At 35.6% G+C, this 17377-nt stretch overlaps 1 protein-coding gene across 4 annotated transcripts; it reads right to left on the bottom strand.

The window, feature by feature from the left end:
• Positions 1–348: 348 nt before the first annotated feature.
• On the bottom strand, positions 349–15055 carry LOC132034356 (PWWP domain-containing protein 4-like). 4 transcript variants are annotated; one of them, XM_059424682.1, is made up of 6 exons: positions 9732–13399; positions 9578–9648; positions 4327–5186; positions 3927–3999; positions 2362–3068; positions 349–1695 (listed from the first exon to the last, which is right to left on the bottom strand). In XM_059424682.1, the coding sequence occupies exons 3-6, from the start codon at positions 5174–5176 to the stop codon at positions 509–511; spliced, it is 2817 nt and encodes a 938-aa protein (XP_059280665.1). In that variant the 5' UTR covers positions 5177–5186; positions 9578–9648; positions 9732–13399; the 3' UTR covers positions 349–508. The 4 variants fall into 4 exon arrangements, with proteins under 4 accessions (XP_059280665.1, XP_059280666.1, XP_059280663.1 ...); XM_059424683.1 differs by lacking the exons at positions 9578–9648; positions 9732–13399 and adding an exon at positions 14846–15055; XM_059424680.1 differs by having other exon boundaries at positions 9578–13399.
• Between the last annotated feature and the right edge of the window lie 2322 nt (positions 15056–17377).

Genomic DNA, 17377 nt, shown 5'->3' with positions numbered 1-17377 from the left:
GCAATTCACATGAACTATAGAGAAAACAGAACACCAAACATAGTGTCTTTGTGCCTTGACATTTCCAACTTAATCACATTTGGCAAAGGCTATTCCTTTTAAAAATAAATAAATAAATAAATAAATAAAAGGGACTAAGAGAGAACTTAAATTTGAAGCTCTTAAGTAGAATTACGACTCCAACAGATGTTATATTAGGATATATGCATAAATTGATATATATGTTCATTAACGGTCACTTTCTGTTTTTTATACTATTTTTCGTCAAATTGCTTATAGAAGCCAGCTCTAGTCCATTTTTAAACATAGAAGAGCAACCAGCAAACTTTTCATACAATTCCGTCTAGATGCCTAGTTAAAAGTCTGAAATCAGCATAATCCAGTAAAAGGTCAGAGAGCAAACACTCCCAGAGATGAAGGTAAATAAGAACTAGCCAGAAACAAAAGTATATATAATGCTTTAGATCATAAGTTACTGTACTCTTTTCTTCTTCTCCATCATTTAACTCTATTGGTCTTGTGACCCTTCAATCCCACCCAAAATTTCATTGCACTTCTGGAAAAGGTTAGCCAACTGAAGCGACAAATCTGAACAGTTAATGGCACTGAGATTCTGTTGATAATGACTCTTCCATCCCTCATCCATGGAATATTTTGCATTAATGGCCACAACAGTCTCATCCAAACTATCAACTTCATGCTTATACTGAATGCTAGAAGAAAGAGTCTCTTCCCCGCACTTTGAGTTTTCCTTGGGGAATGACTTCAAGTCAGTATCGGACTGCAAAGGCAACTCCTGGAATGACATATGATGTGGTTCACCTTCAAAAGATCGAATGTCATCAAAACTTTCTCCCATGAACTCTTTTGAACCATCAAAGTCTGTTAAGTGGTAATTCACATCAGAGTTGAACAAGGTTCTACTTTCGACTGCGTAGTCATGTGCAGCCTGAGCATTAGACTTGTACATGAATACAATTTGACATGTTGCTGATCCCCCCAAGATACGGGTAGCTGATTCATCAAATGGCCCAAAATATGCAAACTTGGCTTTTAATTCTGAAGCAGTTGGGAGCATGGTTTGAGGAGGGAACTTTATTACCAGCATTGTTGGTTCAGCTTTCCTTGCAGACTCCTCAGTAAACTTCTTTTCAGACTGCACTGACAATGTTGATTGGATTTCAACGTCATCACCTTCTTGGGGTGTCAAAAATTTTTGGTCACCATACTTCTTTGTCAAGTCCCTCAACCCTTCTTTCCTAGTCATATGTTCGTCTTGGCATTTCAAGAGTGTCCGCTTTTTGTTAGTCTTCTCATGTTCATCTGGACAACAACTCTGTTGGTATTGCTCCAAATGCTTAAATGCACCAGTAGCATTTCCCAGTTCGACTCCACAAAATGGATCACACGCAGAAGCCAGCAAATCGGACAAAAGACCACCATTTTGTGGAGTAGCATAGTCATTAAGCTTGTTATGTTTCTTCTTTTTGACAGTTTCTCCACTTTTGCAACAATAGATTCCATCAGTTTCTTCACCTGATTTTGTTACCAGATTGTCAAAGAAGGCATCCTTTTGGAACTTGCCTTTCCGACTCTGATCATCTGATGGAGACTCTTCCAACCTCTTCCTTTTAGTTTCTCCTTTACATGACTCCTTGGAGCAATCCCCTTGATCTACCTGAGACCCAACAGTACCTGCAAGAATTTACATAGTTTCGCATATCTACCACCATATCTTCAGCTAATCAGTAACAGTAAACAAACAAATCATGCTGCGTTCTTTATTTAAATATGGAATACCAGTGTGTATTTAGAACAAGAATAGGCATGCAGTAGAATGCACGACGAATCTGTGAAACTAAAATCGGTCCAATTGAGTGAGCACTTAGGAGGAGGAGACAATAAAAGCAAACTAACCATGAGACTGAATTTTGGGACAATACAGTGATGGAAAAGCTGAGGGCACAAACGGGTATGGTGGATGCACAATATTTCACCTAGTGAAGTATCGGATTCAAGACACCTAGAAAGGACATGTTGTTACTCCACAATTAGATTATTTTCCTAATAGAATGGCAGTGATCGTTGCTGGCTTTTGTCCAGATAGTGGTATTACTTTCAAATGATTGACAGAACAAGCACATCTAAGTTTATAGCCCGTCATTCTACATAGATACCTCTTTTAACATGCTTCAGAAAAATGTTGTTTGTACCTAAGCTTGATTAAATCTATAAGACTATATACTCTAGATGTAGTTGACCTATTTATCATCTGAATTTTCTCAGGTGATGCAATTAAAAAGACGATTTGCTCCTGGGATAAACTAAAGTAAAAAACATAGAGGAAATATTGATTGATACCTTTAAGTTGATTCCCGTCTTTTGAAAAATCTGCAGGGTCCTCAGAGCTTGAGGCTTTCACTCCATATGCTTGATCATAGATCTCATCACCTTTTTCAAATTCGTCAAATGCCTCATCATACGTCTCATCATTATCCTCAAAAACTGCTTTTCTGTAAGCAGTAACCTTTGCACAGTTAATTATTCCGTAAACATTCTGCAAAGATCTTGGAGACATGGCCAACTTCTTTACAAATGAAAACATCTCATGTGGCTGGAAACCATCTCTACATTTTTTAATCTGCTTTAATGAATAAATGGCCCCAGGGTCATACCCGCTCACATCAACTTCATAAAGCCCTTCAATTCTTGTAGGCTGAGAATTACCCTGGCAGAAGCAAGTCAAGCCAAGTGCTGCTCTCTTTTTCAGCTCATCAATAGCTTCTTCAACTGCCACAATGAAAGTTTGAATTTTCGACTTGTTTGACTTCTCCTCAAAATGAGGTTCAAAAGGGATGATTTGATCATTATCAAGCCACGCATATTCAAAATCACCATAAAAGGCGACTAGAACTGAACCATCTCTCTTTCTATGGTATAGTTGAGAAGGTATTAGACTCTCATTGTATACTTGTCCTGGCCACCATGGATGAGACCGTACCTTTCCCCAAACAAGGTCTCCAAAGCCTAATATATTCTTTGATTTGTCACTTCCCGTTTTCAGTGAACTGCAGTGAAACGAAGAATTAGAACTTCCCAGAATGTGACAGCTTAGCATCCTTATTCAAATAGCATATATGGATAAAGTTAGTAGAGTGGTTTAGAGAACAAGAAAATCAAAGCCCTTAAAAACCAATATCAGAATCTCCCAAAACACCTTTAGTTTCTTTCACAAATCCATGATCACAAAATAATGAAAAATAACCCTTACTTGCATTCAGGTCTAACCAAAGAAGAACCTGAAGAAAATGCTTAAATAAACAAGAAATACACAACAAACTCACACACAGACACACATTTTATTACTTCACCAAAATGCAAGACTAAGATATACCCAAAAAAGAAAGCTACAAAATCACATTACATAACTAGGTAAACCAAAGCACTGAGGCCCAATTTTATAGCACTTCCATTGTAATTTTTTTTCTGACAAAAAAACAGCAGAAAACATCAAATTTACAGTTAAGAAACCCCTTAATCCCAATTTTAGAGCACATCCAATATAATGTAGTTTTTCCTCCTTCATACATCATTAATAAAAATAAGAGTAAAATGCAAAATAACAGAAACAGAAGCAAAATATTACTACAAAGTAGTGCCCATTTTTACCAAAAGAAAATGGCATTAGGCATTAGCAGTTGATGAAGAACACTGATATTATTTGTTTTTGTCTTCCCTGTTTTAAATCAAAGCAAGTGGTGGGCTAAAAACAGAAGAAAAAAGCACCAACCGCTTAGATAGCTTAATAGAAGTGAAACTAGGCACGCACAGAACAAACCCACAAAATCATTCCGCAATAATTCATGTTAGAGTGTAAACAAGATTGAGGAAAACCCAAAAAAAAAAAGAAGAGAAGGCTCACACACCATTTAATCTGCAAGCCTTCATTAGTCATATTTCTCCTTGTAGCAATCCCCTTGATCCCGTCTTTTGAAAAATCTGCAGGATCAAAGTTTGTAAGGACAATAAAATGCACATCAAAGTTTATAGCTCGCCATTATAGATAGGTCGCTTCCTTTTAACATCTACTTTATGCTTCAGGAAAAAAATCTGTTTGTAACGACAATAAAATGCAACGTCCAACCAAGCTTGATCTTAAATTTATACGACTATATACTCTCAATGTAGGTAACCTATTTAGCATCTGAAGTTTCTCAGGCGTTGCAATTAAAAGGAAGATATGTCCCTGGCATAAGCCAAAAAAAAAAAAAAACAATTACAATGGTCTAGAAGACAAATCATGCCCGAGGAAATATTGATTGATACCTTTACGTTGATTCCCATCTTTTGAAAAATCTGCAGGATCCTCTGAGCTTGAGGCTTTCACTCCAAATGCCTGATCATAGGTCTCATCACCTTTTTCAAATTCATCAAATGCCTCATCATAGGTCTCATCATTCTCTTCAAAAACTGCTTTTCTGTAAGCAGTAACCTTTGCTCTGCTAATTATATCATAAAAATTCTGCAATGATCTTGGAGACATGGCTAACTTCTTTACAAATGAAAACACCCCATGTGGCTGGAAACCATCTCTGCATTGTTTAATCTGCTTTGACGAATAAATGGCCCCAGGTTCATACCCGCTTACATCAACTTTATAAAGCCCTTTAATTGTTGTAGGCTGAAAATTACCCTGGCAGAAGCAAGTCAAGCCAAGTACCGCTCTCTTTTTCAGCTCATCAACAGCTTCTTTAACTGCTACAACGAAAGTTTGAATTTTTGACTTGTTTGACTTCTCTTCAAAATGAGGTTCAAAAGGGATGATTTGATCATGATCAAGCCACGCATAACTACCATCACCATAAAAGGCAACTAGAACTGAACCATCTCTCTTTTTACCGCATCGTGGAGAAGGTACTAGACTCTCATCGTATATTTGCCCTGGCCACCACGAATGAGACGGTACCTTTCCCCAAACAAGGTCTCCAAAGCCTAATATATTCTTCGATTCTCCTTCAACATCAGCAATATGGACCTCACCACCACCCACCAATTTGCTAGTGTCATACATATCAGGTCCAACACTACAACTTTTACAATTATAACCCCTAAACTCAACCTGACTGCACATATCTATAGAGCCAGATCCTGATCCTTTTGATTTGTCACTTCCCATTTTCACTGAACTGCAGTGAAACCAAGAATTAGAACTTCCAATAATATGAAAGCTTACCATCCTTATTCAAATAGCATATATGGATAAAGTTAGTAGAGTGGTTTAGGGAACAAGAAAATCAAAACCCTTAAAAACAAGTGTCAGAATCTCCCAAGCATCTTTAGTTTCTTTCAACCCTTACTTGCATTAAGGTCTAACCAAAGACATCCCTGAAGAAAATGCTCAAATAAACAAGAAATACCCAACACATTTTATAACTTCACCAAAATGCAAGACCCACAAGGAAGCAACAAAATCACATTACAAAACTAGGTACCCTGAGTTTTCCAACAATAAAACAGCAAAACATCACATTTACAACTAAGAAACCCCTTAATCCCAATTTTAGAGCACTTGCAATATAACGTAGTTTTTCGTCCTTCAGACATCATTAATAAAAATTATGAAAAATAACCCTTACTTGCATTCAGGTCGAACCAAAGACATCTCTGAATAAAATGCTCAAATAAACAAGAAATACACAACACATTTTATAATTTCACCAATATGCAAGACGCACAAGGAAGAAACAAAATCCCCAAACGACACATTTACAACTAAGAAACACTTTAATCCCAATTTTAGAGCACTTCCAATATAGTGTAGTTTATCCTCCTTCAGACATCTTTAATAAAAATAAGTTTGTAAAAATGCTAAATAACAGAAACAGAAGCAAAATATTACTATACATGGAAAGTGGTGTCTATTTTTACCAAAAGAAAATGGCATTAGGCACTAGCTAAACAATGATACTATTTTTTTTTTCTCTTTCAAATAACAAAAAAATCATGAAAAATCAAAGCAAGAGGTGGGCTAAAAAAAAAAAGCACCCAACCAGCTTAGATAGATTAATAGACGTAAAACTAGAAGCAACCCAAAAAATTATTCCTCAAATAATTCATGCTAGAGTGTAAGCAAGATAGGGAACCCCCCCCCCACACACCTTTTAATAGGCAAGCATTCAACACTGTTGTTTCTCCTTGTTAAATAATGGCTGATTTTTTTATACACAAAGTAAATGCATATACATTTGTTTGTACATGAAAAGGAGATAGAGAGGAAAAAAAAAGGCTGTTATTAGTCGAATATGGAAAGTTGTCTCTTTTTTGCAGTCTGTTATGTTGTATACGTACTAATGTTGCATTGGTCTAACAATATTGCCAGTACACGTGGCACCATCTCATTGATTCTAATTATTTTTTGAGTTTCCCAAAGTTTGCTTGTATGAGCCAATGCAACAATTTTTAAGAAAATATAATCATATTTTGTGTAAAAGAAACAGGGAAAAGGGCCAAAAATGCCCCTCTACTTTGGGAAAAGGGCTAAATATATCCTCCGAATTAATTTTAGGTCAAAAATATCCCTCCCGTCATTAAAGTTTTCAAATATACCCCTGTCTTAATGAAAATCCACAACACAATCTGATTTCATTTTTAAACCCGCTCCATTTAAAACCGACCCAACTACATAAAAAACCCATATGTGACCAACTTGTTCCAGAGTCTTACATCTGGAGCCACTAGGCACAGGAACGGCCAACCCATATGCGTTTTTGATGTAGTTGGGTCGGTTTTAAATGAAGCGGATTTAAAAATGAAATCGGGTTATGTTGCGGATTGCCGTTAAGACAGGGGTATATTTGAAAACTTTAATGATGGGAGGGGTATTTTTGACCCAAAATTATTTCAGAGGATATTTTTAGCCATTTTCCCAAAGTAGAGGGGCATTTTTTACCCTTTTCCCAAAGAAAAATGTTCATGAATAGCTGCGGTTTAATCTAAGCACCCGTTTGGCTATGAGAATTTTTCATTTTTTTCGAATCTTGTTTTTTTCACTTTATTTGAAAATATAAGGTTGGCCTTGAAAATTCCAAATTTGTATTTGGAATTTGGAAAACACCTAAAACTCTGTTTCACTTTTTTTTCACTTTCAGTATTATTCAAATGACCAAAAATTCTCTGCAAAAATTATAACCAAACACAAATCCATCCTCAACTTCAATTTCAAAATTCCAATAAAGTGAAAAATGTGTGGGTTTCATGGCCCAATGCCTATTAACTCTTATTGTCATGACCCTACTATTTTTACATACAAAATATTAGCAGCTGGGTTCGAAGTCGAGTATAAGAGAATTAAGGTGTAACTAACTTTCAAAACGAGCCGCCAGGATGAAGGCTTCATTAATGAGCAAGAAGGCTAGGATTATGCCACGTAGCCGAGTTTGTTATAAAGCTAATGATGAGAGAGAAGAAGGCATCTGGTATTCTTCCTCACTTCTTCTCTCTCCTTTCTCTCTTCTGTTCTCTCTCTCCTTTCTTCTAATCTCTTCATGCAGATTATCACTGGCTTCGGAGGCTATTTTATCTAGTTTAGTTCAGTTAAATTCAGGTAGTTTTCTCTTGTATTCGAGTTCCATTTTCAGTTATAAAATTAGAAAAGTGTCCCCAAAAAGTGTCTATTTCGATTTCAATTTTGCAATTAATTCCAGGTCCATATTTGGATCTTGACAATTGGTATCAGAGCCTTTTGCGACCCGTGGATAGCAATGGCAGAAGGAACACAAATGAAAACTATGGAGGAATGATTGATTAGACATGATGAGGTGATGAATGAGATGCTCTCAAGCATCAACAAGAAGTTAGAAATACTCAGGCAGGGATCCAAGGAGCTCAAGAGCAAGTTCTAGATAGGTTCATTGGCCTTGAAAGGTTAACCAATAGAGCACAGGGAAAAAATCGACAGGGAGACAGGATTTTACCTGCACCAGTTCAGAAAGAAAGGCAAAATCAGGATGTTAGGCCCAACCAGAATCAAGTTGTTCCAATTCCTCCTCCTAAGTGGGAATTGCCCAGTTTTAAAGAATATAAGCCTAAGGTATGGATCCAAAAATGTGGGAGGTATTTCAATCTATATAGGACTCAGGATAATTAAAAAAGTAGAAGCAGCTGAACTATATTTAAATGGGTTGGCTGAGACTTGGTATCATTCCTTAGTATTGAGTAGGGATGAAATTAATTAGACTGAATTTAGAAGGAATCAGTCAGTAGATTTGGGGATACCCTGATGGATGATATAGCAGAAGAATTCAACAAGTTGAGCCAGATTGGTACTGTGGATGAATTTCTAGGGAAGTGTGAGGATAAGAAGGCTCAAATGCTAATTACAAATCCTCACCTTGATGAAGCTCAATTTGTGTCCAGCTTCATAGGGGCTCTAAAACAAGAAATAAGGTTTGGCGTTAAGTTGCTCAAACCTACTACTCTTAAGTTTGTAGTAGAACAAGCTAGACTACAAGAGATGGCTATTGAAGCTTCTCAGAAAAGGACTGAAGATAGTTTGAAGCTTACAAGGTGATGAGTACTCCTGCTTACACCAGGACACCAGTAGCAAATATGTCTAGGCCCAATGCTTCCAAGCTTAGTCCTGAAGTGTATGAGTACAGAAGGAATAATAGACTATTTTAAACGTGGTGAGAAATATACACCAGGTCACCAGTGCCTAAAAAACCACTTAACTATATGTTGGGAGAAGTAAAAACCAATCCTGAGTGCTCAACTGAAGGTAGAGGACCCATCCTATGTTGATATGAAAATTGTAATGGAAGAGGAACAATTTGTCTGGGAGGCTGTTTGTATGAGTGCACTAACTGGTGGGAATCAGGAGGTCAATACCATCTTAGTTAGTGAATCTGCCAAGAAGAGGAGTCTACAATTGCTGATTGATTCTAGCAGCACCCACAACTTTATTGATACAAACACTGTCATAGAAACAGTTTATCATGCCAGCTATTGCTCTCCAATAAGAGTAACAGTGGTTGATGGAAACTTTGATATGTGCACATCATATTATAAGGGGTTCCAATGGAAGATGCAAGGCAGAAAATTTAAGAGGATTTGCTTATCATTCCATTGGATGCATGTGATATTGTCTTGGGAAATTACTGGATGAAGAAACACAATACAACTAAGTTTGACCATGAGAGGAGTTGTGTCGCCATTGGTAGAAGAGGAAACAAGCTGGTATTGCATGGCATTCCTGAAGAGGGCAAACTGAACATAATCTCTAGTAGGACCATGAGCAAGGTTGTGAAAAAAGGTCAAGCCTTAAGAGCTCGCCTGTTTATGATGAGTTCAACACTGAATGAGGACCAAGATGAGGTGGATGACACAGTGCAAAGAGTACTAGAGTCGTATATTGATGTGTTTGATATACCTAAATCATTACCACCTATCAGAACCCTGGACCACACTATTCCACTCAAACCTGGTGCTATGCTATTCAGTTTGAGACTATACATGTACAATTTCTATAAAAAAAAAAACAAAAAAAAAAACTAGAGAAGCAAGTCAAGGAAATGCTTACCAATGGCATATTCAGCAGAGTTAGTCTCCATTTTCATCACCAGCACTTCTTGTCAAAAAGTTGGATGGAATCTGGAGATTTTGTGTGGATTATAAAGGACTAAATGACATAACTATAAAGGATATATATCCCATTCCTATAATTGATGACTTACTTGATGAACTGCATAGGGCTGTGATATTTTCCAAAGTTGATCTAAGGGCTGGTTATCACCAAATCAGGATGAAGATAGATGATGTTGACAAGACTGTTTTTAGGACCCATATGGGCCACTATGAGTTTAGAGTCATGTCATTTGGCTTGACAAATGCACCCGTCACCTTCCAAGCTTTGACGAATCAGGTTTTTCAACCCTTCTTGAGAAAATTTATTTTGATTTTCTTTGACGATATACTCATATATAGTGTATCAGTAGTAGATCATGTTAAGTACTTAATTGCAATGTTAGAGTCGTTGAGAAAACAATCACTTTTTTCTAAGAAGTCAAAATGTTCTTTTGGTTTGTCCAAGGTAGAATACTTAGGTCATGTAATCAGTACTGAAGGTATTGCTAGTGGCCCATCTAAAATTCAAGCCATGGTTGAGTGGCCTAAACCAAAATCTCTTTGGGCCCTTAGAGGATTTTTGGGACTAATTGGTTACCACAGAAAATATAATGCCAATTATGGTTCCATTTGTAGATCCTTAAGGATTCCTCCATATGGAGTAAGGAAGATGATGTAGCTTTCTCAAACCTCAAGTCTGCTATGACATCCACTCATGTCTTAGTGCTACTTGATTATGACAAGGAATTTATTGTAGAAACATATGCTAGTCATAATAGGATAGATGATGTCTTAAAGCAGGGTGGAAGGCCAATGGCTTGCTTTAGCAAGGTGTTGGCACATAAACACAGAGGTGAGTCTATACATAAAAAGGAGAATATGTCCTTGTTGAATGTGTAGAAAAATGGAGACATTACTTGTAGTTCAGACACTTCGCAGTCATAACTGATCATCACAGTTTAAAGTATTTGTTAGAACAAAGGGTGACTTCAACTATACAACCAAAGGGATTGACTAAGCTACTTGGGTTGGATTATGAAGTACGGTATACGAAAGGTGCTGAGAATAGAGTTGTTGATGCTCTTTCTAGACAGACTGAAGGGTTGGATCCTAATCCTGACACTATTGCTGGTAAACTGCTGCCTATTAGTGTTTTTATTCCTTTTTGGGTACAAGAAGTGACAGCCAGTTATGATGGTGACCCTCAAGTAATGGAGATGATCACACAGCTTGAAGTGGACTTGGAAGGGCAAGGTTTATGGAATTTTTCTTTTGTTATTCTCAGGAAGAAAGGTAAAGTTTATATTGGAGCAACTTGTTATCTTAGAAATAAGCTGATGACCACCTTCCATGATCTCTATTGGGGGCCACTCTGGTCAAATAGAAATTCTTATGAGGTTGTCTCAAATATTCTACTGGCCTGGAATGAAACAGATGGTTGTTGAATTTGTAACCAGTTAGTATGTGTGTCTCAAGAGTAAAGATGAAAGTGTAGCTTATCCAGGCCTGCTACAACCCCTTCCTATCCCTATTCAAGCTTGGGGTTACATTAGTATGGACTTCATTAAAGGGTTACCCAACTCTAGAAACAAGGAGGTGATATTGGTGGTAGTTGACAGAATGATTAGTATGCTCACTTCCTATCACTCTCCTACCCCTATACTGTTGCTACAGTAGCTGAAGTGTTTTGGAAAAGAGTACATTTCCTTAATACCACTTCTAAATCTATTGTCACTGATAGGGACATGGTCTTTCTTAGCAATTTTTGGCAAGCTTGGTTTAAACTACTGGGAACTTAACTGCACTATAGCACAACTTACCATCCTCAAAGTGAAGGCCAGACTGAGAGGGTCAAAAGTGCTTGGAGAATTACCTTAGGTGCATGACTGCTAGCAGGCCTAATCACTGGAAACATTGGTCCACTGCTACAGAGTGGTGGTATAACACCAACTTCCATACAAGTATACAGTGCACTCTCTTTGAAGCTTTATATGGTTATTTCCACCACACTTATCAATTGGTCCATTGCTTAAGACAAAAGTAATAGCTACAGAAGATGCAGTTATGAATAAACAACAGATGTAACAATTGTTGAAGGACAACTGGAGTAAAGCACAAGAGAGGATGAAACACTATACTGATAAGAAGAGGAGTGAAAGGGAATTCCAAGTTGATGAGATGGTCTATTTGAAACTGCAACCATATACACAGTCTTAACTTAAGGAAGAACTTGAAACTAAGTTTAAACTATTATAGACCCTATAGAGTATTGGCTAGAGTAGGCAAGGTGGCTTACAGGTTTGCTTTACCTCCAACTTCCAAGGTATCCTGTTTTTCATGTCTCCTTGCTCAAGAAAAAAGCGGTCAAATGGGTGATCGTGCAAATAGTTTTACCAAGTTCTAGTGATGATGGTCACGTTTTGGCTAAACCTGTAGCAATTCTTCTGAGGTAGATAGTGAAAAGAACAATGTAGTTATGGTTAAAGTGCTGGTTAAGTAGTCCAATTACCTCCAGAAGATGCAACTTGGGAGGATTACTAGTTCCTTAAATTCAAGTTTTCAGATTTTGATTCTCATCCTTGAGGTCAAGGATGATTTGTAGAGGGAGGGTATGTCATGACCCTACTAGTTTTACATACAAAATGCTTGCAGCTGGGTTCGAAGTCGAGTATAGGAAAAATAAGGTGTAACTAACTTTCAAAACGAGCGGCCAGGATTAAGTCTTCATCAATGAGCAAGACAGGCCAGGATTATGCCACGTACCCTAGTTTGTTATAAAGCTAATGATGAGAGAGAAGAAAGCATTGATCAACTGGTATTCTTCGAGACTATTTGGATTGGCCCATTTTAGGTGCTTTTAAGAAAAATAACTTTTAAACACTTTTCTAGTGTTGGGTAAAATAAAAAAGTGCTTTTATGTACTTATTTTTAAGCCAAAATAACAAAAATAAGCTAAAAGTGATAAGTTAGGAATCCTAACTTATGGCTTTTAGCATATAAGCCATAAGCTCATCCAAACAGGCTCTTCATCTTTTCCAAACTTCTTTTCTCTCCTTTATCTCTTCTATTCTCTCTCTCCTTTCTTCTAATCTCTTCTCATCTCTTCCTGCAGATTATCACTGACAATGGAGGCTATTCTATCTAGTTTAGTTTAGTTTAGTTAAATTCAGCTAGTTTTTCTATTGTATTTGAGTTCCATTTTCAGTTATAGAATAAAAAATTGTCCCAAAAGAGGGTCTATTTCGATTTTGCAATTAATTCCAGATCCATACTTGGATCTTGATACTTATTAGTGCTTTTTCAGCAAAGTTGTGTTTTTTTTACTTAAAAGGAACAAATTTTTTATATATTTCTTAAATTTTTTGAAAGATTTGAATTGAGTTTGAAAATCTTGGGAAACAAAATTTTTTTTCAAGATTAAAAACTCAAAATTGATTGCAATCTAAAAATTCAAACAAATGCCACTAGTTCGAGAATGTATGCTTGTCTGTATGTTTTTTTGTGTTAAAAAAATTGGTTAAGTAAGCGTTCAGCCATAGATTCTAAATATTTTTGACTATATTGAAATTTATGGAGTTGGAGTTAGAAAATGAAGTTGTGTTTAGTTTTACTTTTTTGCAAGGAATATTTGAAATAATGTTCATGTTTGAATGTATTTTTCATATTTGAAATACAACTTCAAAAGTGAAAAGTAAGTTGGAAAATAAAGTAATAATTTGTTTTCCAAATTCAAAATACAACTTCAAGTTCGATTTGAAATTTTCACGATCGAACACTGATTTTAAAATAAAGTGCAAACTTATTCTGGAAAAAGTGAATAATTGTTTGTCTTGAGGAATCTTTAGAAAGATAAACAATAAAATAACTAGTCATGATTTGTAATTATGTTAAGTTTGATTATGATGTATTAGTGTATAATTTAATGCATGCCTACGTACACACACAAGGAAACAAATAGTTCTTGAAGGGGAATAAAAACTGAATCAAGTGATGCATACTTTAATTTAGTTCATGAAAGTGAGAAAAAAGAATTTCAACTATGGACCTAATAGAGGGAGTGTTGTTGTGGAGGCTTTAGAGAGATACTCTCCAAAGGTGAAAGTAACTCAAGTTCATGGAAATTACTAGATATTGAATGGATCAAGGTTAACACTGATGAAGCTTTTAGAGGAAACCCTGGAAGAAGCTCATGGGAGTTTTGTGTAAGGAATGACATCGGCAATGTGGTGCAAGCTCAGGCTAAAGAGATGGAAGACCCTTTGAGTGCCAATACAGAAGCAGAAGCACTGACCATTCTGCAAGTTCTCAGATACAGTATGTGAAGGATAATCAAATATATAAAATTAGAATTGAAACTGACTCATTACTATTGAAAAACATCATTCAGAGGACTTGGGAAATACCCTAGAAAATTGTCACCGTTATGGAAGAAAAATGAAAGATTATGGAGGATGAATTTGTGGTGATAGAGGATATCTATAAGGAGGGCAATAAATTAGCAGATCATCTAGCTAATTTAGCTCTGGATTCTGAAGATGTATTGTTCAGTTCCTTTTCAAGACATGGAGAGCCAATGCAAAAGAATAGTGAACAATGACAAATTGCAAATGTCGTACCTAAGGATCAGGAAATGCTGAGGAAGCCAGAACGAGGGGAGGTTTGGAGCAGAGGAGTTCCTCGCATTCAAATCATTTGGAAGGAGAATGTGAAGGATTTTTATACTAATATGTTAACGTTTACAGGTACTTTAAACACATATGGAGGCACTTTAAGGTCAAAAATATCAAAGCAAACAATCACATTGAAGGAACTCAACAAACAATCAAAGCAGATACAAGATTCAGAATCAAGCAACAAAATCACATGAACAACAAATTTTCTCTGCATGCAACCCAGAAAGGCATCAATGGTTGTTTTAACCAGTTAGGGATTATAAATGTTCAATTCGTGGTATTAGCATCAATTGGTGCTCAATCGAATGAACAAAAATCGATTTTATACATGTTTAAACCAAAAAGGGGAGAGATACATCTAATCTTTCATGCTCATCAAATCGAAGGACATATGAGACACAAACATGAAAATTACCAGGACACAGTTATCAACAATAACAACACAAAATAAGTATTTGTTCAAAGAGGAGGAAGTAAGAAGAATTGCCAGAGAAATCAGCAAGAACGAGCATCAATCAGCAGAGATGGTAGAATCACCCTAACAAATTTACCAGTAGGAGCAGCTATCAATGGCAACAAATCACCGATCTTCAGCAGGAGCAACTATCAATGGCAAAAATTTCAGGTGAATCGACGATGAGGAGATTGCCAATTGGGAAACAATAGAAAACCCTAATTTAGGGGTCGACTATTTTGCATTTATGTCCTTTTACTTCCTTTTCTGTATTTACTTGTTGAACTGTCTATTGGTTCTTCTAATTAAATAAAAATTAGTCACTAAGGATCCACCTAGTGACCTTGATTTAAAAAAAATTACTACTATTATTTTTACATTATTGTGCTTTTTGTTGCAAGAATCTTTGTTTTATGAAGAATTAAGCGAAATAGTCGACTAACCAATCACATAAATTAAAAATAGTCAGCATGTATAATATAAACAACGAATCTAGTCGGCTATTTGTGTAAAGTTACTTTTTTTTATCTCTCCATTAATTTATGAGCTAACAACTCCTGATGTAATGCGTAAAATAAAATAATCATATTAAAATGATGAAATAGGCTTTGCACTAAATTGATTTTAGAACTTGGTCTTCGCATTCCATGCCGATCATATGTAACAGAACACCTGGAAAATTAAGAGTTTAAAGTTGGAACCGTAGAAAAATGCTCAGTGAAATAAATTGTTCAATTATGTGCAATATAAAAATTTGCACAAAATGATCATTCACATAGCAATATATGATATGCTTTAATTTCTTAAAATTGTAACACCATTAAGGAATCATAAATGTAGGAACTGTTTTGTGCATAAATCAATCTTTAAATTAAATTCATGAATAGCTCCAAAAAGAGTATGCACAAAATTAAAGGAATAAGACAACAAAGAAAAGCATCCAAGAAAAGCAAATGCATAACTCATGCAAAAACACACAAATTATGAGAAGCTTCCTTAGCTTTGTCTTGAAAAATAAATAAATAATATTAAACATTGTAAAAAAATAATTAACATGAATTTCAACTCGTATGAGAACATCAAATGATATTTGATTCTGTTCATTTGCTAATATTTTTAACCAAGTTGGCTAGTGTGATTTGAAATCTAACTTTCACCCTTACAAGCTTCATCTCCTTATTTGTCACGCTTGATAGCTTTTTCTTATCGTCATCCTCATAATCATGATATTATCATTTGCAAGGTTTCTTCTGATTTTTTCCATTGAGACAGTGACTATTTATAAATGCAGACATTAATCTCCATTAGTTAAGGCAGTAGTTTTTTAGATGCAGGCCTTCTCGGTTACTTTTTTTAGAGGAAGTATTGTTTCTAAGAATATAGTGAAGGCATTAATTGACTTTAATGATCGGCTGGTATTCATTCTCTATTAATCAACGGTTATCTTATTTTTCAACTAAAAGATCTTTTGATCTTCCAATTTATAAGGGCACGACTGTCCCTTTATTGAAAAGTGAAAATGGTTCTTATCCCCATTATTAAGGCACGATCAAAAGTTAATCTGATCCTAATATAATGTATCAACTTTCTTGTAAGGCTAACATAAATTTTATATTCCCAATGAGTATTAAAGGGAAAAGTAACTCCAAGAAATTGAATAATCTACAATAAATGTGGTAATTTAATGAAGCTACACCACCAATTTCTCATTTAAATAATTCATTGTAATTTAATGAGCTAATAACATTTATTGCAATGTAATTTACTTTTTAGTACATAAAATATTATAAGAATAGTTTTAGATTCAATGGCAAAATGGTCGTTCAATATTTGATGGACAAATTGGTCTTTCAACTTTTAACTTTGGGGCTTCCGACTTTTAGAATAGTATATAGATAGATAGATAGATATAGACAATCTTATTTTACGCCTTACCCACATTTTCTTTTCTATGATAACTCTACCCCATATTAGGAATTATAAAGGAGATCATGAGTATGCAAAAGCCAAAGAAATTCATGAAACAAAAAATATGAAAGCTGAGGCAATAGTCATAAAAAAAAAAAAAAAAGCAATATGTCATCACAGCAGAAAATATACATGGTGATAATTGAAAATTATTCAATGGTAATGAAACACATTTGGAGAAAATATAGCATATACCTTGACAACTCATCACAATAATTGAAGCTGGAAGCTAATGGAACATTATGAAGTGAAAATCACACATATATATACAGAGAATGTAACGTCATTGCAGACTATATGGCTAATCAGGCACTAGACTACACTGGAGGGATAATATTTAGAACATTTTCAGAATTCCCAACACAAGGAAAGAAACTGGTCAATTTGGATAAAAATCAGTGTCCAGTTTTGAGGATTAAAGCAACACATACAAATTAGTATCATGTGCAGAACTCCATGAAGAGTGGAAAAGGAAACATCAAATGCAGACATACACAAAACATCAAAATCAAATTCACTGGCATGCCACAACAAGACATCAAGAATCAATATACCACCATATACATGTTGAGCTCGAGAGTTATAGAAGAAATAATGTCTGTTAGCAAACAGTTGGTGCCTAGTCCCTTCATCTTCAGCTTCCTTAGGTTTGATGACAAAA

The sequence above is a fragment of the Lycium ferocissimum genome, chromosome 10 (genome assembly GCF_029784015.1).
Source record: "Lycium ferocissimum isolate CSIRO_LF1 chromosome 10, AGI_CSIRO_Lferr_CH_V1, whole genome shotgun sequence".
Taxonomy (NCBI): domain Eukaryota; kingdom Viridiplantae; phylum Streptophyta; class Magnoliopsida; order Solanales; family Solanaceae; genus Lycium; species Lycium ferocissimum.
Note: the sequence above shows the minus strand (reverse complement) of the source record. Positions and strands in the feature narration are given on the sequence as shown.

Excerpts from the sequence above, each read along its gene's own strand:
- LOC132034356 (XM_059424683.1), bottom strand. The coding sequence starts at position 5,176 with ATGGGAAGTGACAAATCAAAAGGATCAGGATCTGGCTCTATAGATATG. Across the intron at positions 3,069-3,926 it reads GAAGGCTTGCAGATTAAATG|TTCACTGAAAACGGGAAGTG; the intron begins GTGTGTGAGCCT and ends GTTTCACTGCAG. Across the intron at positions 1,696-2,361 it reads AGACGGGAATCAACTTAAAG|GTACTGTTGGGTCTCAGGTA; the intron begins GTATCAATCAAT and ends AAATTCTTGCAG.